We start from the raw sequence: 27,378 nt of genomic DNA, 5'->3' as shown, positions 1-27,378 counted from the left end.
TGAATGCCCTTCACATCAAAGGGCATGGTATGAAGCAAGGAAACAAACAAACCAAATTAAAAAATAGGAGGAAAGAGAAAGCTACTAAGGGAAGTCAGACAGTATGACTCCCTGGTCAGAGAAAGCCCTTGAGGGCTGTAACAGGCTGTGAATCTCAGAAAACTGTCACAATCTGAAAAAAAATCGTGCCATGTGATTCCTATCTTGTAGAACGATATTCTGCTATAGGAAACCTAAAGGTATTCTTGTGTGAAATAGTTCAGATGCCTCTGTGTTAAACATATATGTTTCTTTTCAGAATGGACTTTACATTCAATTTTTTGAGAGTCAGAATTTTCAGGTGAATCAAGCTAATTTTTGAAGAAGTAGCTTATTAAGAAGCTGTATTTAAACTTTAAAAATATATAACAGGTAGTCTAGATGTACAAAACTCTAGAAAAAATGTTATTTTTTCCTATAAAGAAAGCTATATCATTTAACTTGCTTCTTGACCTCTGCTTAATTAAGTGTAAACCAGCACCATTTAAAACTGTAGAACTGTTGTATGTCTACACCAAAGAAATATTAGTCATGAGATCCTGATTCTATAAACATTTATGTCATATGTTTCCCATTTGATTTTGGTCAATCAAGTTAGCCTGGGTTCTTTTCTTGTAAAATAGGATTAGCCACTGAAAAGGAAGACTGTTGGAAGCAATGGCTATGTTTTCCTACTATATAGGTTAATTCTTTTGTGTCTATCAAGTGCTCTGAAATTTTCAATAGTAGGTGCTACACAAATGTGGAAAACAGCAATTTATTGCTATTACGAATTATTATTGTATAAACTGAAACTATGAAGGTTTCCTTCTTTTTTAAACTTAACTGAGTCTTTTCTCTTCTTGTAACGTGTGCTTCCTTTGAATTTTGCATACTCCGTATTTCTTTTTTCATACCCATTTTCCTTCAAGAGAAAATATTTTGTTGCCATAGCAATATTTCCATACCTTGCAATTTCACTATATTTGGCTTTTCCTCAGGGTTCTCTAAGCTGCAACTAAAACCCACCAAGCAAGCACAGCCTGCCACCTGTCCCCAAACCTCTCCGTTCCCCCAACCTCTTACTACTTAGTAACTTCTCAACAGTCTGTCTTTAGAGACACTCCAACATACCCTTCTGAAGTACTCTGGGCTAAAAACAGATGTTAATTAAAAATGCTCATAAGAGTCATTTACACCTGTTGTTTTACACTTATTTTGCTCAACCCTGTCTGCTAAATCCTAGCCTTTATTGCATTAATTCTCTCCTGCTTTTCTTCTATTCCAGCTTTATCCCTCTCACTCTGGTGATCATGTAAACTTAACAGTATGTCTTGAAAGCTGTATTTTACTGAGCAAACATATCAGCATGTCTACACACTAAAGACAGCTCTATAACAGAGGCCCAGTATCATTGCTATGGTTAAGGATGAGTTGCTGCCTCTATTATAAATCCCTATTGTAAATGTGCGATATCTCTACAATTTCAAACTGCAGCAGATGGAAATTTGGTATTAAAGTTAAGATGAACAGACCCTTTTTCTTCCTGACTTTCCAGGAGCTGCAGGGCCAATTCTCCCTCATGCCTGACATTGGATAAGATGCAGTTTTTTAGTGCTGAGACTTTCTCAGAGAAGATAATTTTAGCTCAATATTTTCTAAAGCTGGCTGCCTAAAGATAAATATCTAATTACATAGTCATGGTGCAGGGCCAAATTTCAGATGCCTTGTTGAGTTATACGTCCATTACATTATACTGATATTTTCTATCTAGGTTTGTCAATAGCTAAGATGATTATTTCTTTAAAATAAAATAATGTAATGGTAATGCTCATATGATTCCCACACATAAGAACTCCATTATAGCAAACACACCCATGAGACAGTTAGAAAAGAAATTCCCTATATCTTTGGTTGTATGAATTTTGGTAAATTTAGGGGGAGAAAATGGAAAACTAGTAACTAATTTATGCTTTTTCTGCACAATGTCTTGTATAACAACATAAAATGTAAGAATGACCATTTGCTCAGACTTAAGGTCCGTGCAGCCTAGCATCCTGTCAATACCTGGTGCCTAGGACAGAATGCAAGAACAGGGCAAGTATATGGTGACACTCCCATAAATAGTCTCCTAGTCTCCAACAATCTCTGATTCAGGGATTTGCTGAGCCATAAGTGGTTTCTATGCCAGTATTCCTCAGAGAATTTTTCTCTCCTGAACCTTCCCTTTGAACTCATGCAATTTTATCATCCACAACATCCTGTGGTAAGGAGCTTCATAGCTTAATTATGTAAAGAATCACTTTATTTTGAACCTGCCACACGCTAGCTTCACTGGACGGCCCCTTACATTAGAAGAAGCAGTGAGCAGTCATTCATTGTCCCCTCTCCCTATCTCACTTGCCTCCTTTCCAAGTTGATGAGGTCTAGCCTACTTAGTCATTCCTTCCACTAAAGCTGTTCCACGCCGTTAATCATCCTGGCTGTCCTTCCTAAAGCTTTTTGAATTCTACTGCATCTTTTCACAGCACAGAGGACCCCAAAACTGCACACAATATTCATGTTTAAGATGAACTGAAGCTCACTCTGTTCCTTTTCTAAAAATTCCTGGCATTCAGTTTGCTTTTCCGACTTCTGTTGAGCACTGAGCCAACTATTTTACAGAGCTATCAGTTATAAACCCAAATTCCTCTTCTTGAATAATGGTGACCTCAGACTCCATCATTTCACATGTGAATGAGGACTCTCTCCCTGCTCTACTCTCCCTGTCATATGCTTCACTTTGCATTTATTTACATCGAACATTATCTTCAGTTTTGATACTATGTCACTGAGTCCTGTAAAGTCCTTTTGCTGTTCTTCAGTTGGCCCTTATCTTTATTAATCTAAATATTTTAGTATCATTAGCAAATGCTCACACCTCATTAATTGCTCCAGAATTTCCAGATTTCTTATGAATATAGGTCCACTATACTGAGAATTTCTACTCATGATCTCTATTCAGTGTGAAAAATGCCATTTACTCTTACTATGTTTCCTACCTTGTAACGAATTATTTACCTGTGGAAGGGAAGCTTCCCTCTCAGCCTCTGGCACCTTAGTTTCTCTAAGACATTTGGGGAGAGAGCTTCCAAAAAGCCCTTGGATAGTCAAATTTTCATTAAAAGCAACTGGATAGCCATTTCTGACATGACTGCTGACTTCAGAGAATTCAGTTTTGTGAGACATAATTTGCTTTTACAGAAATCCTGCTGACTCTTCCCCAATGCAGCATATTTATTTGTAAGTTTCTTTTTTAAATACAGTTTCTACTAATTTGACTGGTACAGAGGTTACACTTACAGAGTCGTAGTTCTTAAAGTCTTTCCAGAATGCTTTGTAAAAACTGACATAAAATTTTCCACGTTCCAGTCCTCTGGTGCTAAGGTGATTTAAGTGAGAGGTTACCACCAGAGTATTTAATTCAACTATTTTATCCTTGCTTTTCCTTTAGAAGTTCCTGATAATTTTTTGTGGTGTCGGTCGTATATTACCGTTTATCTATCTGTAGTATAGCCTTTTTACTGATACTTCAGCACTTACCAATGTAAACTAACACCCCCTCCCCATCCTCTCCTAGTCTGACCAACTGGTCAAAATGAACTTTTTAAAGAGGATTGACTAGGTGCCTACTTGCTTTTTGTGTCTTTCTGTGAACCTTTCTTCAAATATTTTTGCTGATCTTTGTGCCTCTCTCCTTTTATTTCAAGACTATACCTGAACACTTGTAAGATCTCTCTGCTAACTGATCAGTGATCCGGTGATAATGTGATGGAGGAACTGGACATTTAGAGTGCAAATCATTCACTTTATCTTCAAACAACTTACTTTTAGATAGCTAATCTAAGCTAATCAGGTAGGCTCCCTTTATAGTTAATTGCTAGGGATAGGCATTCAAGTCTGATTCTTCACACTTATCCTAGACATCTCCCTTAGATGAAATTACTCACACTTTTGTGCACCCATGACTCTCTCTTAAATACAGAGGGAGCCCAGATGACTCTGCTGGACATTTAAGTTTTGCATTATTGAAATCAGATGAGGAGAGCTGCACCCTCAAGAGACTACATTCAGTTATTGGACAATTCACCACTGTTGACTTTTGCTTTAGATTTTACTTATGGTATCTTCGACTAAGCAAGTTCTTAGAGTTTGAAGAACCATAAAAGGTAGCTCTGCACTTGAAGATGCAAAGCCTAACTGCTCAACTAGCTCTTCCCAAAGGATGCTGGACTGAAGAGGGAGAAAGGTCAGGAAAATGAAGCTCCTCAGGGAGGAAAACAGACAATTTTTTTACACATAGGGAACTGCCTACATATTGCTAAGGCATGTTCTGTGCTGTACTGAGGAGCAGAGCTCAAGACAGAATATCGCCAGATGGTCCACACAAGAAAAGTAAGGTATATGGTAGTACTTAGGAAGAGAATGGAGATGAATGAAGAAGCGCCTTGGCAGAGATGAGACATGAATCAATCTGGAAAGACTGCAAGGGGGAAAAAAAGAAGGTTTAATTTAAGGTTCTTGGTCAGGACCTAAAGAATAGATTTTTGAGTGTTAGCCCAGAAGGGAGAAACCATTAGTGATGAGATAAAGTTGATGTGAAAGACTGACTGATGATATACAAAGAGAAGTTGAGGCAGACTTACTGTAGCAGCTCAAGGAGGGAAGATGTATTGTTTAGAATTTATTCTTGTGTTTTTGTCCATAAATGTGGTATATCTGACCTGTTTCTGCAGTAGTTTAATGCCCAAAGCCCCTCAGATTTCAGGGAAATTCCACAGCTAGTTCAGCAGTAAAATGTGACTTTATGAGAGCAGATTATCAATTACACAATAAAACAAAACAAAACAACAGTATCTGAGCTCAGCTTCTAGAAGTAGTAATATCAAAGTCAGATTAACCAGCAAGTGGGAATAGCCTTGGCACAAAGAAATTAGTCCAACGTAGCTTTTTTGTGTTCCTTTTTTTTCCTAGTGTAGTCCCTAGGGTAGGGGTGTAGCAGAGAACTGGAGGAGTTATGTCACTCTGAGCAACGAACAGCCAGTTGTGGTGGCTATGGGGAATTGCTCCACATTATAGCAGCTCTGGGACTGCTCTGAGTATGTGGAAGGGGCCATTTTTCCCATGTTCCAAGCAATGTCTCCCATTAGGTTCAGCAGAAAATCTTGCCCCAAATCTCTGATTGAGATTTCTTGTGGTTTATCTTCATGTGACTTTGTTCTCAAGCAATTATGCCATCTTATTTGTTCTTCTCCTGATATTTTGCCCAATATTTCTTAAGTTGTGATTTTCACTAGAGAATTAAATCCTGGAGCAATTCCTTGACATCAAAGTATTTGACTGAAATTGAAACCTGTTGTGGAACTGGTTTTAAAAAAAAGTCATTAGCAACATGACCGAAACAAAGACACTCTAAACTTTCTTTTCCTGTGATATTTAGCCTCTTTAACAGCAAAAATACTCTAGTTCCATTGAAAAGGTGCCTTTATTTCTTGTTTCTAAAACAGGTCAAGAAGCATGACCAGGGGAATCTTTTTATGTGCAGTTCCATCACAGCAAGGGAAATTCTCATTCATCAGTGCAGTGCCAATATGAAAACCTTTGGTTTTGATCGTTTTTACAAGATGAGAAAAAATGACTCTTCAAAGCACTCTGCAGAAGGTGCTACTTTAGTCAGAATGCTGCTACTGAACCTACTCCTGTAGAGACAAATTCTGTTCATGTGGTCACCATACAGAACCTGACTGACATCAGTGGTCATTTTATCTGAAGGCGTAATTTCATGCCTAATAGGTTACCTTAGGAATATAAAAGACATTCTTCTTCCTGAACCATATCATCACTAATGTTTATACATATTTTGTGACACATTATGTACTAATATAATTACAGATTCTACTTCTAGGTTGCTCTTAAAAAAGATCATAAAAATTCTTTGCTCACTCTGTCCCTCAGCTCCATACTGTCGGCTGCGGATAGGACTGGGAACTATTCTTAGAGGGTTAAGGCATTTTCTCACCTTTGATTTGGGGTCCTATTTAGGATGGCATACTCAAAGAGGATGTCTACTTTGCAGATTGCAGTGGAGTAGTACAGGAACTGGCTTACACAGAGGTAGTTAGTCCTGCATAAGTGATGCAGCTGCAGGACCAGAGCTTTATTTTAGCTTTTCAAAGGTTGTCTTGGAGTTAACTGATAACTGTGTCAAGGCATCGTGTCAGATAGTATAGCACAGCACTTCACAACTCTTCCATAGTGAAGTGATTCATAAAAATCAAGGTGGAAATAGGTCTCCCCTGATGCTAATAATCATCCTTTATTGGTGTTTACTTACAGAGGACCTTTATCAATTCAAATATTACTTTTGTGCGTAAAGTCAAACCACTGCTTTTACTGGATGTTCTGCCCATCATGTAGCTAAATTCTTCTTTACTGTTAACCAATAGCAACATACACTGCACACTAGGAAGAGTATACAGTACTTCTCAGAAGATTTGTAAATCAGTAAAAACAGTAAGAGTAAAAACATAGTATAGTTTTCATTTCTGGACTCCGAAAAGGCAAAATATTTTATGAAGCCATCCAAAATTCTGAGAGTGGATCTTCTGAGAGTTTGCTCTTGAAAGAGGCAACAGCACTATACTGTTATTTACAATAGAGCTTTGCTTCCAAGGGTAACATATTTGTACTCTGGAAAAAAAAATCAGTGACATTCTCCTAATGGAATTATCAGATGTAAGGATCCAAGTATTTTTGGATCTTAATATATTTCTATGTTAAAAAAAATGAGATTCTTATATTCATAAACACAAGAAAGAGAATTATAAAGGAGAAATGGCACAGCTGAAATACTGAACTGTGGCTGCATTCTAGCACGGCAACTGTATAGCTCGTTCGGACTTCAGAGCCCCGTCTTTGCTTCCTGCCGATGCAATGTTACTTTTCCAATATGCATCTGAGAGAGACAAAAAAGTTTGAATAGTACAGAGCAGGGCTGTGTTTGTGTCTGTGTGTGTGTCAAACTAACAAGATAATTTCACGCATTAGAAAATATGACAAGTGCGATTTATGAATGCTTGAGCAGAGCGAAGCAAAGCCGTGAGTCAGCGATGCCGTAGTTAACGAGCGAAGAACGATTCTGTCCCACTCCACGCTCTGTACCTGGCTGCATGAGGCGGTTGGAGAGCGGCAGGAGGCTGTGCTGCCACTCCCCCCTTAAACTAACGCACTTCAGTAGGCAGTGTTCAACAAAAGGGTGGGGATAAGGCTAGAGCTCCCCAAGGCTTCCTAATAAAACCACCTCAGCTCAATATTTTACATAATGATATATAGCGCATTATATTATTATAAGTAGTTACATCATAATAAAATACAGGAGCGTCACTCAAGTGGCAAGGAACACCTAAGATACATTTTTATACTCGCAATTCAGTTTCTGTATTTTTAATTACAGATAAGAATTTAAAGTGAAATTATTCATTCTATAACTACTGCTGTAATGCATCCCTGGCATGTAATTAAGAGGCCTTTAATTTCAAGTTTGTGTACCAAATGCCTGCTTTGGAGGTATTCCATACTCTTTATTCAGGGCCTATACCTGCAAAGTTCGAAGCTTCCATTGCAGGGGAAGCTAAAGAGGCTGTATGGTTTGCAAATGTAAGAACTGTGCTTTTATAACAACGGCTACAAATAATATGGCTGCTTTAAATGTTATAAGGCATTTTCCTGCCTTCTAATTGTGACCCATTTCAATAGTGCTATCTGTGTTGCTGGGCCCAGCTCAGGCTGCAGCACCATTTTCCAGTCCATACTTGCAATGCAGTTAGTAATTATGGAGCATCTTCCCTCTGAAGCGCCCAGTACCTAAAGGAGGAAACCTACTATTGCAGTGTTCAGCATTTTCTGGAAACTGATCTCTTTGACGGTAGAAAAATATTTAGCCTATAACCTCACTGATAATGTGAAAATGCATGTCTCCAGTTATTTGCAACTGGATATGCAGCCCTTCAGCCTACAGGAAAGATTAAGATCACTGTCACATGATTATTACTTGGTGAGGATAGCCTTTCTGAAAAGGTGACTGTATTTCTCAATTCTAGTAAATACAGACACTTGCATCTTAAAAAGTACAACAATAACTGGTACCTTTTTGGCAGACTCAGCAGGCAGGCTAAAGATTGTCTCAGCATGTAGAATGAATTAATACTTCTCTCCCAAGAGTGGGTCCTTCTAGAAAAGGCTTAAGGCAGATTGGTGGGGCATTCAAAGGAAAGCTGGGGGGAAGGGGAGACTTTTGTTAATAGCAACATTTTTCAGATTTAGATCTAGAAACATTTAAATGTTTTAATCTTGTATGAAAAACTCCACCCTTGCCTGTCCATCCCTTATGCATCTGATCTCCTCTATATTCCACACATCCTATATTGTCTTCTCCTGCTATTCTCCATACTCCCACTCTACCCTTCTGCAGTTTGCTGCCTGTTCAGATGCCTGTCTCGTTGACTCCATTTCCTTGTTTCTGGATCATGCTCCTAATCCACCTTTCCTGGCCCTGACCTGTTTTTGAACTCCTGGCTCCCTGTGTCTTGCAGCTTCTTACCTTCTAAATTTGCCTTCAGTGTACCAACTGCTTGCTTTCTCCGAAGCCCACTCTACAATCTTCCAGGAAAGATCTGTTGAGTACCATCTATACTTATTGTGTGTGCAGTTCAGGAAGCATCATGTTTCCTTCATTTCTTCCTGTGACAAGATCTAAAACAACCCTTTTGCTTCTGTCTCCTTGTGCTCACAAGAGAACAACAAAGGTCCCCATGCGCTTGCTTCAAGTCAGCATTGACACTTTAGAGTGCACCTGCATTGAAGTCTTCTTACTATTATTTTGTTTGGTCATATATATACATCTATGGTAATTAAATTCACTGTGAAGAGATTCATTAACCTTCTGTAATCAACCTGCAAGTATTTAGTGTTAAATGAATATGGGTGAACAAACCAAATAAGAGTTGAGACAGAGAGCATATAATTAACTTTTAATGTCACCCTTCTGACACCCAGATATAGTTGCCATCTCTGGTAAAGAGAGAGTGGTAGGACTACCCCATTTTCAGTGCCCATGGGCACAGTATGGTTCTCCAAAGAGGCAAGAGCAAAATTTTCTGCACACTTTTCTTCCTGTCCTGAACCCCCAATTATTAATGCTGCCCAGCAAAAGCGGCTGACTGCCAGTTCTTCATGGAGGGAAGGAATAGTCGAAGGTGTAACTTCTGTGTGCCTACAAGAATTAGGGAGCATTATGCCTCCCTCTGATTCTCTTAGACATTGCAATTGTGCCTGGATGGAATTGTCTCACCTGGAACAATCCAGGTGTTACTAGTCCTCCAACAAATCCATACTGCGCTTTGCTTAGCTTACATTCAAATTGTTCTAGCCACTTAAGAAAATATCTAAAAGGAAATAAACACCAATTAAGGCAGATCCACAATAAGGATCAGCTCTGCACATTATTTTCTTGTTTTCTATCAGATAAAGCTTCCATTTTTGAACATTTCATTTTGTACTTAGATTATGTCTTCTCAGATAAGCTTTAAGCATTACCATCTGTTCTGCAGCAATCACATGATCCTATCATTTTGATTCAGTTGAATACAAATCCCTTTGACAATAGGGAAACAGCAAAATAACATTAATTTGTTCCAAAAACTGTCACAACACTAAATTATTAAGGGGCTGCTTTATGGTGGAGGTACAAGGCATGGGGAGACTCTCCTATCTTCCTCCTCAGTCCCGCACAGTCCAGGCAGCATTCTGATACTGAAGCTTCTTGTTTGCTAGGGGGACTGAGTCAGTGTTTCAGCTGTGTTCAGCAGCCCCAAGGCTTGAATGCTTAGCCAGGGCCCCATGCCTCTGCATGCCTGCTAGCATTTGGAAGCAAATCTTGAGTCACAGGGAATACACCTTTCTCTAGCAGCTGTAAAGAGCACTATCATTACACCTCTCAGCAATCTCAGAGGCATTCTTTCTGCATCTGTTCTCTGCAGAAAATTGGCCCACAGTTTTTTCTCTTGGCCACTGCAGCAACAGGTCTTCCCTGCTAGTTTCTAGGAGAAAGGCAAAACCAGAGTTCATGCCACGTGCGAGTATCGTGGTCACATCTATTAACAAAACTCCAGTGAAAGGCTGTTATCTGTTTTTCAGATATTGTGAGCACTCATCTACTTAGAATAATGTGCCTATTGCTATGTACTGGTTTACCAGAAAGATGATCTTTTTCAGACTCAGATCTTAGTATCATTCATTTCTCTTTAAGATGTGAAAGAAGCATACGTTTTACCATCAAAGTAACTCCCACTTCGTAACTTCACATAGGCAATGTATATCATTTGGGTAAAATATAGAAAAAGGGTGCATTAAAAGATTTTTCACGTGTTCATCTAAACTTGTCCTCAGCAAGATGTTACAAATATCTTGGTTATCGTTCAGAACAGAGGGCTTTTTTTTACTGAAAATTAGCAAAATATGAATTTCTATATGAGACCTGTAAAGGTGACAATAACAAAATGCTCAGATTTCAAGGGTGCAAAGGCAAAAATGTCTTGGACCACACATTGTTCTTTGGCATTTTAGTATCTATTTAAACTCATCATTTTCTTCAAGTTTGTAAGCTGTTTCAATAGTTAATCCGAAAGCAGTCAGTGAATAAATCTCTCAGAAGCATGCTATCTATTTCCATCAAGTTAAAAGGGAAAGGGTGCTTCATTTTAAGTGTGCTCATGATAGAAGAGCTCTGAATAGCATTTTATCTGCAATACTGTACTTGAAAGGAGCGAAGTGCAAGTTAAACAAACAACAACAATGAATGCATTTTTTTCAGGGGTGGTCCTCTTGGAAAATGTTAACCACATTAAAGTAGGTAATTATTGAAATATGCAATTAATTTTATGTTGATAGAAGTTGAAACTGTCATTCACCTGAGCAGGTGGTGGAAGAACCTTCTTGCGTATCTGCTGATTGGGTCCCTGTACTCCAACACAGTTGAATCCAAAAGGGGTCTTGTAGGAGCATAAAAGGTTCCCAGGCTTGCCTCAAGCTGTGCTGTAGAGTTCAAATGCAGCAGCAATGAAACAAGTGAAACTGTTTCAATTACAACAGGTTGTTCATTTTTGTAGTCAGTCAAATTCCTCAAACACTGATAAAATGTGATGTTGTTATAGGACAGATAAAACTAAAATATGACAGCTTGTAAAAACACAAATGTTCATATAACCTTTCACTTGAGGCAGAGCTGACAATGACTTTGAGCAGCAAAAACTGTCAAAAGGGAAAAGAAGTCTATAACACATCAGGTTCTCACCAGAAGCATACAATTAAAAGTGACTCATAAGAGTAATAAAATTTGAACAAGTTTATCCAGTACAGGTCAACTCTCAATTAGCTCAAATCTTCTTTGTCCTCTTAAGGAAATAACAACAAAGTTCATTTTTTCAGGGATTACTGCTATGTGTTAGGTTAGCAGGTGACAGAGCCTTTCTTGTGATCGCCTTCAAGTCTAAGGAACCTTCTTCAGCCAATAGTTCTTCAAAAAAATATTTTAGAAAGGGTAGAGAAACCCTACAGGTTTGATTCTCCTACAACTTGACATGGTAGAAGGAAGGAAAACTTCTCTTGTAATCAATAAAATAAAACTTCTGCTACAGAGGAGCTCCCCACTCTAAATGATTTCTGACCTGCTATACTCCTTATCTGTGGTTCCTAGGCATTTTTCTGCATGTTTTTTTAATACATCATAAATAATCCATGGAAATACACAGTACGTGTTTGTCCCAAACATTTAGCTGAAAGGAAATTTAATGACCAATACTATTTCTTGTTGTGTGATTTCTGATCAAAAGTTAATCCGTAGTACAATTCCTTACATGCAGAACAAAATGACTGATACAAGTCTCTTTCTTAAATCAGAGGAAGAATATGATATACTAGCATAGTTCTCCTTTCAAGGTGGATAAGCAAATCGTTAATGCTAATCAGAATTTTGTGTGGGCTTTTAAAGTAGACTATAACCAAACTATTGTCTCATTAGGCAGACAAATATCTCATTGATTTGCTGTCATTAATGTTCATTTGAACGAGCCATTTCTGTGTTTAGTGATAGTGGTTCTTTAATTCCAAGTATAGTTATATATATTTTATTAGGCTTGATAGCACTGAATGTGCTAATAGTACCACATTAGGAACACAGGTAAACTGTTAGTAAATTAGATTTTGCATTATCTTAAATCTAGACAGTAAGATAAGCTGAACTTTAAAGGTATTTTCTTTCAAAGAGCAGCCAATTTAGATTAAAATTGAATTCAGCAGTGCCTTTGCAAAAAGAAGCTGTATTCTTTGCCATTGCTGTTTTCCTGACAGCATGTTTTGTACTTTTGAAATGTGTCAACCTACATGGAATACGAGTAACTACTAGCACAGTTATAGATTCATTAGATAGCCCAGTTTGATGTTGAAGGCAGAATAAAAATCTCAAAGATAACTGCCACATCGTTACAAATAAAAGGCCTGACTGGGTTCCACTAATAAGAACACAAATTACCATGTCAAATTTGTTAGATTTATATAGAACAAATCCTAGATAAAATAAAATTTTGTCTAGTATAAATAGCGTTAGGGAGCTTCATGGGGGGAAACAAGCAGACATCTATTTATAACATGCATATTTTTACAGGAGTTGCAAAACCAGCCCTTCTCATGCATGCTTTTAAAAGCATGTTTTATTTAGAATTCATACTCTATGTTTGTAATGCAGAGATTTTTTAATCTGATCTCATAAAATGGGATAACTGATGGCATGGCAGCAATATGGGACACCTTGGAGTTTTTCTATCATCTAACACACCACATTCCTAAGTATTCATTCCTGCCACGAAAGACGCCTGGTCCCCAGCTGCCTTCCTGCTAGACTATGGTATAACACCTTCCCACTAAATCAATGCACTTGAAATCTTGAAGCCTATTGAGTTTCAGCATATGCAGCAATTCAGGAGGAAGGCACCACATCAGGGTTTAGCAGAAATGGGGCTGAAACTAAAATTCATCATTTCTTGTTAGGCACATAAGCTATTACTGCAGGGGGCCAGAAGACAAATGCTATGATCCTAAAGGAGGCAGCAGAGGATAGTGTATTCAAAGCCTGTGGGTGTTCTAATGAAAGAACGACCCTTCACAAGCACCTTAAAAACGGTACTAAAGACCTCTTGTCCTTGTTATAGGAGAACATCCCTCCGTAAGTTGGTGCTGTCTTAGTATGAATATAAAGCACACATTTGGATCCTACACTAGCTAAAATTACATAAGCTAAATCTATAGAATATAATGATGTTATAGCATATAGAAGATACTGCTATACATGTATTTAGTCATGTCTACACAATATATACATTAAAATAAGTGTTGTTTTAATATTACTAATAATACAAATATGAATTAAATTGCAATCAACATACTGACCCAATTGTTACTGAAACTACTTATCCATATACGACATCTGGTTACAGAATACCATAATCCTAACTGTCTGGATTCTTGCTGTTGTCTTCTTTTTAAAGTCAATAAATATACTGTCATAATCCACATATGAATTACAAAGATCCCACAAAAATATATTAAAAATAGAATCTATTCTGACCTTCTCTCTCTGGTGTAAGCTTTTGTTTAAGAAGGTGATTTACAATGGCGGTCAAGCTTATGTAACACTGCTGCCCCATCGTGTTCCAGTTCATGGTGTTCAGGACACTAATTGCTTCATGTATCTCATTGTAACGAATGTACTGGTGTATGATTTCCACAAGGCCCAGCTGTCCTCTTGTGATCACACCTATCACAGGAAATATTAAAACCAAAGACAGTGTTAGGAGTGTGTAAAGCAGTAGTTGACTACTTTTCAGCACAGTTAAAAATAATTGTATTTGGTTAAAATTGAAAAGTTTTAGTTACTAGGTTTCATAATTAAATATTTGTGTGATATAGCTCTTTATCATCTTTTATTATATTAGCATATTTAGGCTCAGAGGGCTTGGGTCAGCGGAGAAAAACCATCAGTGAACTTCACATATGTGGTCAGTACCTACTAGTGACAACATCATGTAATGAAGTTTGTTTTAAACATGATTAAAAAAGCTTATTCCCACTTTATTTTATCTGAGGTATTCCTACCTGTTCATAAATTCAAGCTCCTCTTTCCTATAGAGGAATATTGCTGGACAACACTAAAAAATAGGTATCTGCGTACACTAATCAACTAATCAAATTCACACCAGCTCAGACTTTAAAGAAACAGTTACTCCGTTGCATTCTCCACACTGTGTTTCCTCTAGAACTTAGCTCTAGCTTGGCAAAATTCTCTAGGTGAGGCATTTCTTCTGTGAGGGGACATCATGAACGATATGAACATCTGGGTACCACGGAATTACAGTTTCCCATGAAACCAAAAATATGCCTCCTGTGAGTGAGAAAAATGAGCAACACTATGCCTGCTCCATAAGAACATGATTTATCTACAACACTCAGTCTCTAAAAAGTATAAATTAAAGTAAATTCTCAAATTTTCTTGACTTTGGATCTCAATTTTTGAACAGAGAAGATGACTGAAAAGCTCCAGAGAGTAATTTCATTTATTGTCCCTGACTAACTAAATGATCTTGAGAAGTGGGCCATGCATAGCATTTTGTAGTTCTTCCTTGTTTTGAGTTACTGCACTAGCATATTGTTTATCACTGCTGTTCCTGGTATCAGACACAGAACAAATTTTCTGTTTCCTGCTCTTTAAATAAAAACATATTTTTATTTCTTAGATTTCTTAGATTTAAACAATCTATTCCAATGCTGTTTGTCAAAATTGATTTAAGGAAAAAAATCTCATAAGAAAGGGACAAGCTGAATTTCATTTTTGATATTAAAGTCACAGAATAGTTGGGGAAAAAAACTGATAACAGATCTCAAAAATGTTTTGTAAATGTAATTGTGAATAATGTTTGTGATGCATACAGATAGAGAAAAAAGAAAGTGGGGGAAAAGATTTGACTATGGCTCAAAGACAAGTAATCTGCTAAGAAAGTGCAAATATAGACCAAATACTTTGGGAAAAATTACTTTTTTATCTTGTAAAAAAGAAATATTTAATTTTTTAGTATAATTTTTTTTAAAAAAAATTGCCGTGTTGTATTTCACTTTGTATTTGCATATATTAAAGATTATGGACATTATACTGTGTAATAGCTATGTTTAACGTGTATATCTGTGATAATATCTAATTGTTATGGTGGAATTTATTCTTCATAAATGTTTAATGTTTTTAAAGTATTACACAAGTTGGGAACTCTTCACATTAATCATTAAGTGAAGATAAAAATACTTAATTGAATGTTAATTGAATTTAATATTATATTTAAAATCTCTTTCTAGGCCAGCAATGATAAGCCACTGGCACTAGTACTACATCTGGCACTATCCAAGATCTGGGTTGAAATCAATGACAATAAACCACAGTGCTTTTAAAAATAAATTTGGCATTAGACACCAAAAATATTTGCCATTAATGTTTGAGGGTAAGTTTAAGATGAAACTTTTCCTCAAATCTATCTGGCTAGGGAACACAATGGAAAAATCACAGATCTCGCCCAAAATCATAATATGGCAATTGGAAGTTAAAAGTGTGTTTGCCTGCTCTCATTGACGTGGTTTATTAATCGGCTTTTATGGGAAATGATCCAAATAATGCTGATGTAATTTATTATTGATAAAAACAAGACATTTTATAACTACATGCATCCCAGAGAACAGACGCTACCTATGATGCCACACATATAGTTATTCAGTAAAACTACATGGTCCAGAATCAATTACATGAGTTACATTCAACTGTATTTGCAGCAAATCTTTCTTTGCTTGAATAAATTTTTACAAATGCAGCAAAGATTTGTAAGATACAGTGATTGGTTGTAGGATCCAAATATCCAGTATTTTGGAAGGGCAAAAATAGAGGAGTATTAAGAACCAATAGGAGTAGTTTATCCTAAAAAAAGCAGCAGATTACTGCAGAAACAGAATTAAATAGCCACAGGCTCTATGCTACTGCCTTGAAATTTTTCTGTGTGTTTGTATGTAGATCTGCGGGTACTAACACATGCTTAAAAAACCTACAGCAGCAATCCTACCATATTTACGATATTAGAGGCAAAAGTTGGGAATATATCTAGAAACATAAATTTAAGCATGTCCAGAGTTCTCAAATTCACTTTTGACCTATTTGGTCGAGTCCAGTTACTTCGCTCGGCTGCCTTTTGGACTGAATGCTCTACTGTAGCACAGGAGCTACACTGCATATATACACAACCATGAGTTAATAATAGTTTCTATTTCAGTCTTGTATGCTTGGTTTTTTGTCATTGATCCCTAAATTTTCAGTATACTTTGCATTATTTATTAAATAACACAGACTTAAAAACTGCTGAGCTTGGCAAGAGAGGCTGACTCATCAGCAAAGCATTACCTTGGTAGTGTGGCAGACCGAGAGAAAAAGAGGAAAATATGAAAACCAGGATGCAGTAGAGAGCAGCATATTTTTTGCTATAGAAATGGAGGGGTGGGACAGACAGAGAGAGCTCTGCCTTCTTCCTAGATGAGATTTACAGTAATTATACAGAATGAATTTTAAAATACGATAACTTTCAGCTGTAGAGGTCAACATCTTCCCATTTGGATGCTTGACTTCTCTTGGGTGGTGCGCTTCCAGGCAACCTGCTTGGGAAAAAGAGGTGACAGCCAACTCACTGCCTAATTGATTTAGGAACGGTGCCCAGGGAGACAGTCCAATTAAGTTTAGAAGCTGGCAATTAGCAGGAAAGGCCTCTAAACCCCTGCACTGAGAGCCTGCTTGCCTTAGTAAGAACATAAATGTGCTAAAGATAGCAAGGGGAAAGCTGCGCTTTCTGGAAAGCTGTTGTGAGTAACCTCCACAAGGGAGGACTGAAGAAAAGCAAGGTAGATGTGGGTAGAGTGCCTTCTGCTTGACTGGTAAGAGGTAATTTAGATTTTTTTTTTTCCAAATAGCCAACATGCACAAAAACTTCAAATATCTGCATTAATTAGTGATCTGGGGTACTCTGCAACTACTAAACCTGTCAATGAACATAAGGGAGCTGAATTATCTCAAAATAAACAACAACTTGTTAACAGTTTTTAACAGTATTTTGGATTACTAATAACCTGGAGCAGCTCTCCTAGAAATATGTAAGTCAATCCAATATTTTTTGTTGTTAACATCCAATGGTATTGATTTACCTGTTTGCACTGGCATATTTAGTTAAGTTTTTTAAATTCAGACTTTCATATGTTTAGGTTTGCAGTACTTTTAAATAAGACTTTCCCCACAAAAGCACATATTTGTATCAATCAGTAAAAAAAAAAAAAAGAGAATTAAAGTAGGGTTTCAAACCACACTCTCACGTGGTTAAAAAAAGGAAGAAAAAAATTTCTCAGTCTTAATATACAAAATAATCACAACAATTTCTGTAAGGATCTACAAAGGTAATTCTGTTTTCTTGGACAGACAATGGGCAAAATGCTGAAATTTTCCAGGATGAGTGTATTTGACATAGCTGTTTGCCATGCCAGAAACACTGATTTGGTAGTCAGAAGATTTAAGTATGATTGTTTTTTAACTCTTGCACTGGGTTTGCACCACTGTACCATTGATTTGAATGGAATGGACCCAGTTCTCAGTGATGAGAAACTGCAGGGTTTTATTCTGGTTCAGCCACTGCCTTACTGTGTAACTCTGGGAAGGCCTTTTAGCTTTCCTCAGCCACTTCTTGTTATTCTGTTTGTAAAATGGAGATAGCTATGGTTTTGCTCTCCTAAAACCTTTTTACACCTAAAGTATAAAGTGAGAAGTGCTATATAAATTCTAAAACGAGTGCTATCACTGCTTCCTTGATTTACAGCTCCTGCTAAGTTAACTGAGAGACTAGCCTCCTCCGAAAGCTGTGAAACGTTTCCATCTTGTGGAAAGTCTTGAAGGAAGGAAATACTGTAATTCATGTACTTCCTGGACTGAAGTCAGGAAGAACAGAGTACTGGGACAAATATACGTTGTAATGCAAAGGACAGTTGCATTATGTACAAAATAATTCTTTTTTTAGGAAACAAAAAATACTGTTATCTGAAGTGTATTTTAGGGGTAGTACTACAGAATGAATACAATTCCTACAACTGTATACGCCAAATATAAATAATCTTCAATATGAGAAATTAATGTTTTTATTAGAGTTGCATGGAAATTTTCCAAACAACCACATTGGACTTCTATTATCTCAGACCTCATATGAATGATACAAAATCTTTCTGAAACGTAAGAAACTACCTGGTTCACATCTTCAAAGATAATTGGCATTGGGTGCTTTGGGCCCAGATATCTAAAATGAGGGTTCAAAAAACTCTAAGTGAGTTTTCCAGTGAAGAAATTTGTGAGGTAGAGATGTTTCCTCAAGAGTGTATGGTTCAGTAGATGTGCTCAGTGACTTACCAAGTTTAAAGCGAAGTACTCCTAAGGGTCCCTTGTCAAATCTAATCAACAAAAGATCGTGAATATCTGTGCCATCAGTGATGGGAGATGCAACTTGAAGAGCAGCCCACTGCATCTGGATGAGGCTGCTAGACACGTCAAAGTGTTTACTGAATTGCAAAGTTGTCTCAGGTGAGTAATCTTCTGCCAAAAGCTGCATTTTAATTGGGGACAGTGCTGTGTCAAAAATTTGCAGCTCCCCTTGAGAGCTGCCAACCAGGAATATTGCTCCACAAGGGTGGTAGCTCATTAAAGCAGGCAGTAGTTCTGCTTGGGCTAACAGAGTCACTTTGTTGTAAGCTTCATACAGAATTATTGACGAATCTTCACAACCCAGGACCAGTTTGTCTTCTGTAATGTTTCTGCAGCAGCTGATGGCCTTTGCTTGTAGTGGTATTCTGGTGACCGCCACACGCTGAATTTTGTTCCTAACACACTCGTAGACACAGCTGTCAGCCATGGGCTCTTTGTCTGCAGAGATGGAGTGCTCTACTGTGTGAACCTGATAAGGCTGATTAGTGCTAAAGCTGGCATCAAGTGGATCCCATTCTGTGCGGACAAAACTCAAAACCTGAAAAAAATCCAGAGAGTTTGGTAGTCATTTGTAACAGTTTATTCTTACTTTGATGTTTTAGAAAATAGACTGCTGCTAATGCTTTTTCTCATAGGTCACTAAGCTAAACCAAATATCTATTTTAGACATTGAGCTATAAAATCTATTATTTAGGTTTTTAAATGGTTACTTCATTTTATTAAAAAACCCTGCAATATAGTTTGACCATATTTGTTTACTCAGAGTATATAATAGGTTAGCGGAACAAAAGATAAAAGAGGAGATGGTCCTAAAAAGGGAAAGTAAAAAATTTCCGAAAAAAAACAGATAAAAAAGATGTTACGCTAAGCATCAGATGTTGATAAGCAGATTTAGCTCAGTTGGTTAGAGCATGGTGCTGCTAATGCCAAGGTCGTGGGTTCAGTCTCTGTACGGGGCTATGCTGAGGGCTGGACTAGATGATCTCCAGAGGTCGCTTCCAACCTTACCATTGTATGATTCTATAAAGCATTTTTGATCATTTGCTCTTGGCCACAGTAACAGAAAATGTTATCCCGTAGTGGTAGAAACAATGGCATGTTTAAACAATATGTACTGTAGATTGCCAGATGAGTAGGTGGTAGATGCTCCTTGGTGCCATATAGTTTAGATGCAGAATGAATGAATTTGTGATAGTAGAAAGGGAGGATCAGTTGGGAGTAACTGAAGGTTGAATGAACTGGAGGAGTAACACAAATACTGAATACGATACAAAGACAGTAGCTAGCAAATTGTAACAATTTGCAGTATGGAAACATTGGAAGCACTATAAAATGATGCAGGTAACAGGAGAGTCCAATGAAGTCGATGTTGTGTGATGCATGTGTTTTAAGAGTTATTGTATAGAACATGAGCAGTGAAAGCGTGGGAGATGTACTAGCTGTAAATGAGCTACAAATCAGCTTATGGAATACTTTTTCTATGAGAGAGAGAACAATGTCTCTAGAAGAAAGATAGTAGTGGAAGTCAGTCAGAAACATGCTTGTGTTTGTTCTTTCAGAAATAAACAGTAAAAGGAAAACATCAAACTGAGCCAAACCCCACCCTCAGGTATATCCATAGCATTCTTCAGACTCCAGACTAAAGCTGCTGACCTGCTGTTAATTATGGAAGCCCCTTTTGAGGCCAGGTGGTACACAAATACAAATGTGATTAGAGGACAGGGAGAGGATGAGCGAGGAAATATGGAAATTTCATATTGAAAACAAAAATGGGCACATAATGTTAAAGAAGTTTAAAGCTGACTTCCATAGATCACAAGATTAACTGAACATATAATTTAGCCTTTCATCCTGCAAATGAGAAGAAGAAGAAATTAAGATTTTTTTGGCATACCACCCATTACTTCAGAAGCAACTGCTGAATTTGTAAGCAAGTTATTTGGGATGTTGATCAGACTGATTAGAATGTTTTGTTCTGACAGTTTACTCATTTTATGAGTAAAGGGAATTCTCATTCAAAAGCAGAAAAAAAAAGATTTATTGCAATTTTGTGACTGCACACTAACTGCCTACTAATACAAATGTCTTAGCTAATTTAAGATGATTAGTCTGGAACAAACAAACAATCTCTTAATAATCAAGAAACAAGGTATTACATGCAAAAGCATCTAATATAGAAGCCAAAGCAACGAGCTTCTGAAAACCAGGTAAGCCAATCCCAAGCAAGAGTGAAATTGCGATCAATGAAAATATATACCAAAGCAGAAACAAAAGGTTTAATTAGCTATATAGGCTGAAACCCCTTTTCTCACCTGCTCCATTCCCTCAGCAATGATTTAGGCTCTGGAGCTAGTCATTTATGCCCGCAAAATGTGCAGTGGCTACTGTGCTGTGGTTTGACGTTAAAAACTGCTTGAAATGTGTAACTTATTAGGGTGTTAAATTGCATAGCAAGGAAACCTGTAAAAGAGGTTATTGTGGACAAAGGATTACTGTGACCACAGAGCTCTGTAACCCCAAATAAAGACAAGGCGAAGTGTTATTATTTGTTCTATAATTTTCCCTAGGAGAATGTACAGAGACCCAGGTAGCTGCCTTTCAAATATGTGAAATAGAAATCTTGCCCAAGCAAGTCTTCAAAGCTTCCCTAACTTCTGTGAAATGAGCCTTGAGGCCCTCTGGGACTCAGATTTCTGTCTTCCTGTGGCAGGTTTCAATGCACTGCATTATTCCTCTATATATTCAATACAAAATCTGTGTTCCTCTCTGGACATCTCCTCACAACCTACGAGAAAGTCATGAAGATCCCCACAACTATCAAGCCTGTGAGGGGTGAAAGACTGAAAGCTCTATTTAATTGTAAAGAGGGGTTGGCCCTGAAGGTTGAGGCAGTAGAGAAGAAAAAACACAGGAAACATACTGGAGTGATTGCTGTGGGAACTGGAGAGAGCCACAGAAAAATAAATGTCATCTGATCATTTGAAAGTCAGCAACCAAACTGAATCCAATTAATAGTTTTGTTCAGCCTTGTAAGAGCAGAAGTGGGACAAAACTCTGCTGACTACATTAAAATTAGAAAAAAGTAAAACCTAGTCTTTCGGAAGCCCTAATTAATCAGCCTTGAGATGAGAAGCTTCCTGGCTTCACAGAGTTTTGCGAGCAGATTCTTGAAATGAAGTCTAGGGTAGAGCTGGTTGGCGCATACAATGCAACTCTAGACGAGGCAAAAGTTCTCGAGAGAAGGAGAGGAAGACTCTATTTGCTACCTTTCAAAGGATAAGTTTTGACATAAAGTTTAGTTGAACTAGTCTTAAAGGAAACTTTTCTAGAGAATTCCGTTGATAATACATGGAATACTGGCTGAGAACAAGAAAGACATTTCTCCATAGATTGGAACAGATATGCTACTCCTCATGCATCAGTGGCCTCATTTGCCTCTCGGAGGAAAAGAATACCAAGCCTAGAGATCTCTTTGTTCTGGTTTCCAGCTTTGCTGAATACAACTGGTATTTGGCACTCTAACGGCAAAAAACAAAATGGATATTCTGTTTCATCTGAGAAGAGAGGTTTGAGTTTCTCTGTCAGAAAAAGCTTTTATTAACAATTCTTCATGCCACTAACTGGAAAACTAAAGCAGAGAGACATACAACTACAGATGCACGTTGATAAGTCTAAGATGATGCTTTTGAAAAATAAGAAGCCTTACAATCAAAGGATCTTTTTTCCAAGAAGATGATACTCCATTACTTGTCAATTCTTTACCTGGTAAGTAGCCGTATGCTATATGCTAGTAAATGTAGTGTACCACAGTGCTGTAACAGTCCATCTAAAGGAATCTGCTGAGGTTCCTTCCCCGTGAGCAGTAGTTCTGACCTCTTTGGAACCCTAAAGTGGAACATTATAATAGCAATATATCTTCCAATTAACAAAACCCAACATTCACTTGGGGAATGGGCCAGCAAAAGCTGGAGGAGTTCCCTCAGAAGTGGGCAGGGCAGCTGTAGGAATTACAGAGGAGGGGACTGGGCAGCCGAACTATGAAGACAGAGCCATAATATCACAGGGCAATGGTCCCAGTCAAGGCAAAGAGTTTTCCAAAAATCTAGGACCAAGCAGCATATCCTTTGATTTCAGAAAATTTCTGGAGTTAATTTTCATGAATTGAAACCAATTACTTATTGAACACCTTCCACACCCCCACTCCAAACTCCTTTTTAGGTCTGTGACATGTACACTACAGAAATACTGTAAGTGTATTTATAAATGTTGTCCACATATTTTATACATTAGGTGCATTAAAGCACCAGTGATGCAGCACTATTGCATCTATATCCTTATTCCTCATGCAACAGTGGCCTGTGCCTTGCATTAACTAATAAGCAGAACGCATGAGGGATACTCTACATGCCAAACTCAAATCCTAACTCAGAAATCATGATTCCAAGCAAAGGAATCTAATCCGTTAATCTTTATAACCAAGGGGGGCTGAATTATTCTAGTTACAATGCTGTTCTTTCCCTTCAGTTTGTTATGTGAAAGAAATAATGGAACTAACTTGTGCAAGCAGTCTCACTCGCGTCAGTGCAAACCCTTGAACATTTAAAATTGAAGTGTTTTGCATAGAGTACTGGGAAAGGATAAAGCCCACATATCGAACCAAATATGAGTTTTAAATAGTAGTTCTTAAGCAGAAAATTGGCTTACCAAGCAGATAAAAAAGAAAACAAAAGAAACACAGAAACAAGCTTGCTGCGACTGAATTGTCTGTCTTTCAGATGAGAAAAACGTTTGATTTATTTTATGGATGTTAGGAAACTGCTTCTTTAATTTCACACAGTGAGGTTCCAAATAACAACAAACACTTTAATTAGAAATGTTGACTGGAAAGTGTAGTGCATGCTAGAGTAAAATAGTTTTAAATACAGCACTGTGAAGAAGGAAGAAAAAATCCCTTATTTTCAAACACTTCTAAAATAAAGACTCAAGGTTTACTCCAGGTTTCTTATTTGCAGCATTGTATTTAGAGCACCCCATGCAATCTTATTATTTACATTTTCAGCCAATATTTATTTTCTTTCAAAATCTATCATTGCAATCTTTATCCTGTGTCACTCATTGCACTTTTAACCCAGTGTGACATCAAGGATTCCGCATTCTTTGCTTTATGTCTGTGAGAGGTATTTCAGCTCTTCAGTCACATACCGTAAACGCTTTTCTGAGTACTGCAATAACTGCAGGATAGTTCACTCACAAAAGGGCTGCTGCGCTTGTTTCACAAGTTTGAAGCACAATGTGGAAGCAATAATTATTAAATACCATCTCTTGGGAGAAAGGAAAATAATACTCTCTTCCAGGCAAATTCTTTTTTCCACAGAAATGAAGTGTAATTTCAATGATTCATATTAGCACTAACTGCTGCAAAATAAACACGGTGAGAAAAATGCAAAGTACCACAGTAACTCAGCACTGGCATCATCACCTCCTGTTAATTTCTGTTTGCAGAGTAAAGTTCATGTTCATTTTACCATGTCTTTCCCTCAAAACATTTACTACAAGGATGATTTCACATCAGATCCTATTTATTCAGAGCAAATAGTTTGAAATGATATCAGCAAGATTCCTCTTCTGTTTTCAAAATGAAAATACCATCATTATCTCTACAGGGAAACAATTTAAATAACAATCTTGATCATTTGTACTTTAACAAAGAAGAAACTAAAGAAGAAAAAAAGATTGCATAAATACTTTAGAGTATGGATGAGTTTACTGGAGGAAATCAGCACATACAAGAAGCCGACAGAGATTCAACAGACAAATACTCCGGCAGCAACATGCATGTAGGCACACAACATATTCGCACAATGATGTTGTATGGTAAAGCTCTTTTATTTCTTCTTTAGGGGAGGGTACCTCATCAAATCCCACATGTCTTAACTTGGTAAACACTGATCTCAGAAAAAAAAAATAAAAGAATAATACTAGTCAAGATTCTAAAACTGTAAATTGATATTAGAATTAATTTGGGAGTTTACCTTAAGCTGAATTCTTCTGTGGTATTTTTTATCATGTAACTAAACAGAGCAGGCAGTGACACAGTAAACTTGAAAAATACTTTATTTTCTAAAATAATAACAGAAATGCTACTTAGTCATTTAAATTTTATTTTAAGTTTTTCCTCACAGAATATGCCAACCATGTTTCGTTTTTTAAAGGAAAAATATCTACCTTTAATCTTAATGGTAGTAAATGTTAAAACATAAAGCCACATAGCACAATTCAAATCATATTTACAATGTATTTAAAATGTAAAACATATTTCTTCCATTAAGTTGAAATGCTGTTTGGGTAAACAATACCCCAAACACTGTATGTGCCACATGAGTCATCCCAAGGCGTAATGTTTAGTTACAGGATATCATCTTGATGAGGGGTTGGGTTGATTTGTCCCAGAGCTACTCCTGCCCTCATCCTAAGAAGCACTTGTTTGGTGGGCAGCAAATAATCACTCAGAAAATTCTTCCAGGGAGGAAGTAGCATCATGTAAGTGCACCACTTATATTTGCTCTGCCACAGCAATAAGTGTTGTGGCAGTAGCTGGCAAATCTTTCAGTGGTTTTCACAGATAACCCCAAATGTGCTGTAGAATGGCTGTGGATAGCACTTGTTCACTTCCTCAGGCTTGGTTTACTGTTTCATAAGCCCAATATAGCAAAAAGCTCTTTATAGGCTTGACATTCAGCAGTTCCTGCTTTCTATCTATATATCTAGGTTATACTATTACTTTCAAATAAAATGCTGGTAAATGATAAGACAAAGCACTTCAGAATGTGGCATTATTTTATTACACTTCTCTTAGGTAAACTCTCCAACCCAAATCATTCCTTGCTTCTTATTCTTCTACTATTGGCAATAATTATTTCCTGGGAGAAAACTCTTACTACATTATTGGTCAAAAAACAAATTCAGGTTTACTTCTATGCATAAAAATGGGATATCATGTTTTTATTCCAGGTATATACCTGAAGAGCACTACACAAGGGTAAAGAAGTAAAGGCAAAGAGATGCAAATAGGCATGTTTATAGAAAAGCTATTTTTTGTGGTATCTGACCCAGACAGTAACTGTTTAGAAGTCAGCTGGAAATGCCATTTATATTTTTGCTCATTTTTAAGCTGTGACATGACCCTCAGAAGTTAAAGTGTATGCTCCCGGATGCTGGAGGGGAAAGATGTACTTAACTGTATACTGGGTATTGACACTAATTCTACAGCTGCTGTGTTATAATATCTTCCTTCCTTGAAGGGGTCCATAACAACAACCCATAATGGGTGCTAGAGAAATCAAAGGAAAAAAAACTCAAACAGTACTGCAGACTCCCTATGTCACGGGTACATAGGGGAAGCATATAGGCAGTGTGTCTTGAATCTCATGCAGCAGCCCACTGAGCATCCAAGAGATAAGTGCATGGAACAGGCTAACTTACAACTAGCAAAAATGTTTGTTATCCACACATTACTAAGTTTTCCATAGCACTGGCATAGTGCTTCATGTCTCATGGACAAATACAGGAAAAGAAATTTCATATGAAGAACTTCCAATTAAAATAGACAAGTGCACTAAAAGGAACAGAAAAGGGAAAGTAACTGAACAGTTAAAATTTGCAGTTCTGCTTTTACAAAGAATTTCCTTGTATTTATATTACAATATGGGCTAAATTAAAAGGATTATTAGTTTATGTCTAAAGGTACAGTGAATGCTTATTATCATTATTGTGTTAAGTACCAGTGATGTGCTTGGGACTATACTAGACAGCCCCAACCCTAAGTAATTTAGAGTCTAAACCTGAAAAGGATAAAAGAAGGTGCATTGAAACATGCAGAGCAAGGCTGTAATTTAGAAATCTCCCTATAATATATACAATGAAATGGAGAAATCTTAAACTGACAGGATAGTTTCTGTGAATTTTATAAAATAAATACATCTCTAAAAGACATCTCAGAAAAGAGATACTGGAAGCCGGTACGCTGGCATTAGGGAGTCATTAGGGAGCATCCTGGAAGAACAGAGATGTGGGAAAGAAACAAAAGGCATGGGAATGTCACTGTCAGAACCAGGACATATGGGAAAGTCATGGTAAGAAGTAAGATTGGAAATGTTGGTAGGATGAAGTTTTATAATCTTAAAATGGCACAGGAGACTAGGTGGCAAAAAATTACAAAGAATGGAACAGAACACAGTTTATATCTACTGAGGTAGAAAGAGCTACACTTTATATCTGATTAAGCATAACTGCAGGAGGAATTGAGAACTGCAGGTAAGTATCAGGCAGGGGAGAAAGATGAGTCAGAGGTGACCACAAGTGGAGAGAGGTCAACTGAAAAGTAAAGAAGGGAGAAGTGGAAGTACTTTGCACTTGAAGTCTATAGTGATTAATGACTGAAATATGTAAGAAAAGCTGTCTCAACTATCTTTTCTCTTTTGTTTTCAATACATAGAAAATCCTAAGGGAAAAAAATGCTCAATTAAATTAATATTAGTTATCAAAGTAATAATTTCAAGACACTAAAATATTTACATCTTCCCAAATTAAAGAGAACAGAATATTGTTTGTAAGAGTAGCTTATTCTCAAGTGTTACTTAGGGTTTTTCCCCACAGGGAAATAGTTTGTACTAGCT

General features: G+C 37.2%; 1 protein-coding gene across 1 annotated transcript in view; it reads right to left on the bottom strand.

The window, feature by feature from the left end:
* WDPCP (WD repeat containing planar cell polarity effector) overlaps nt 1-27,378 on the bottom strand; it is a 129,593-nt gene that overhangs the window by 27,011 nt on the left and 75,204 nt on the right. Inside the window, exons 11-13 of the mRNA XM_062571237.1 lie at nt 18,632-19,241; nt 13,736-13,924; nt 11,025-11,148 (exon numbers count right to left, since the gene is read on the bottom strand). Of these exons, the coding sequence (XP_062427221.1) occupies nt 11,025-11,148; nt 13,736-13,924; nt 18,632-19,241 (923 nt within the window). The remainder of the gene's footprint in view (nt 1-11,024; nt 11,149-13,735; nt 13,925-18,631; nt 19,242-27,378) is intronic.

The sequence above is a fragment of the Rhea pennata genome, chromosome 3 (genome assembly GCF_028389875.1).
Source record: "Rhea pennata isolate bPtePen1 chromosome 3, bPtePen1.pri, whole genome shotgun sequence".
NCBI classification, from domain to species: Eukaryota; Metazoa; Chordata; class Aves; order Rheiformes; family Rheidae; genus Rhea; species Rhea pennata.
Note: the sequence above shows the minus strand (reverse complement) of the source record. Positions and strands in the feature narration are given on the sequence as shown.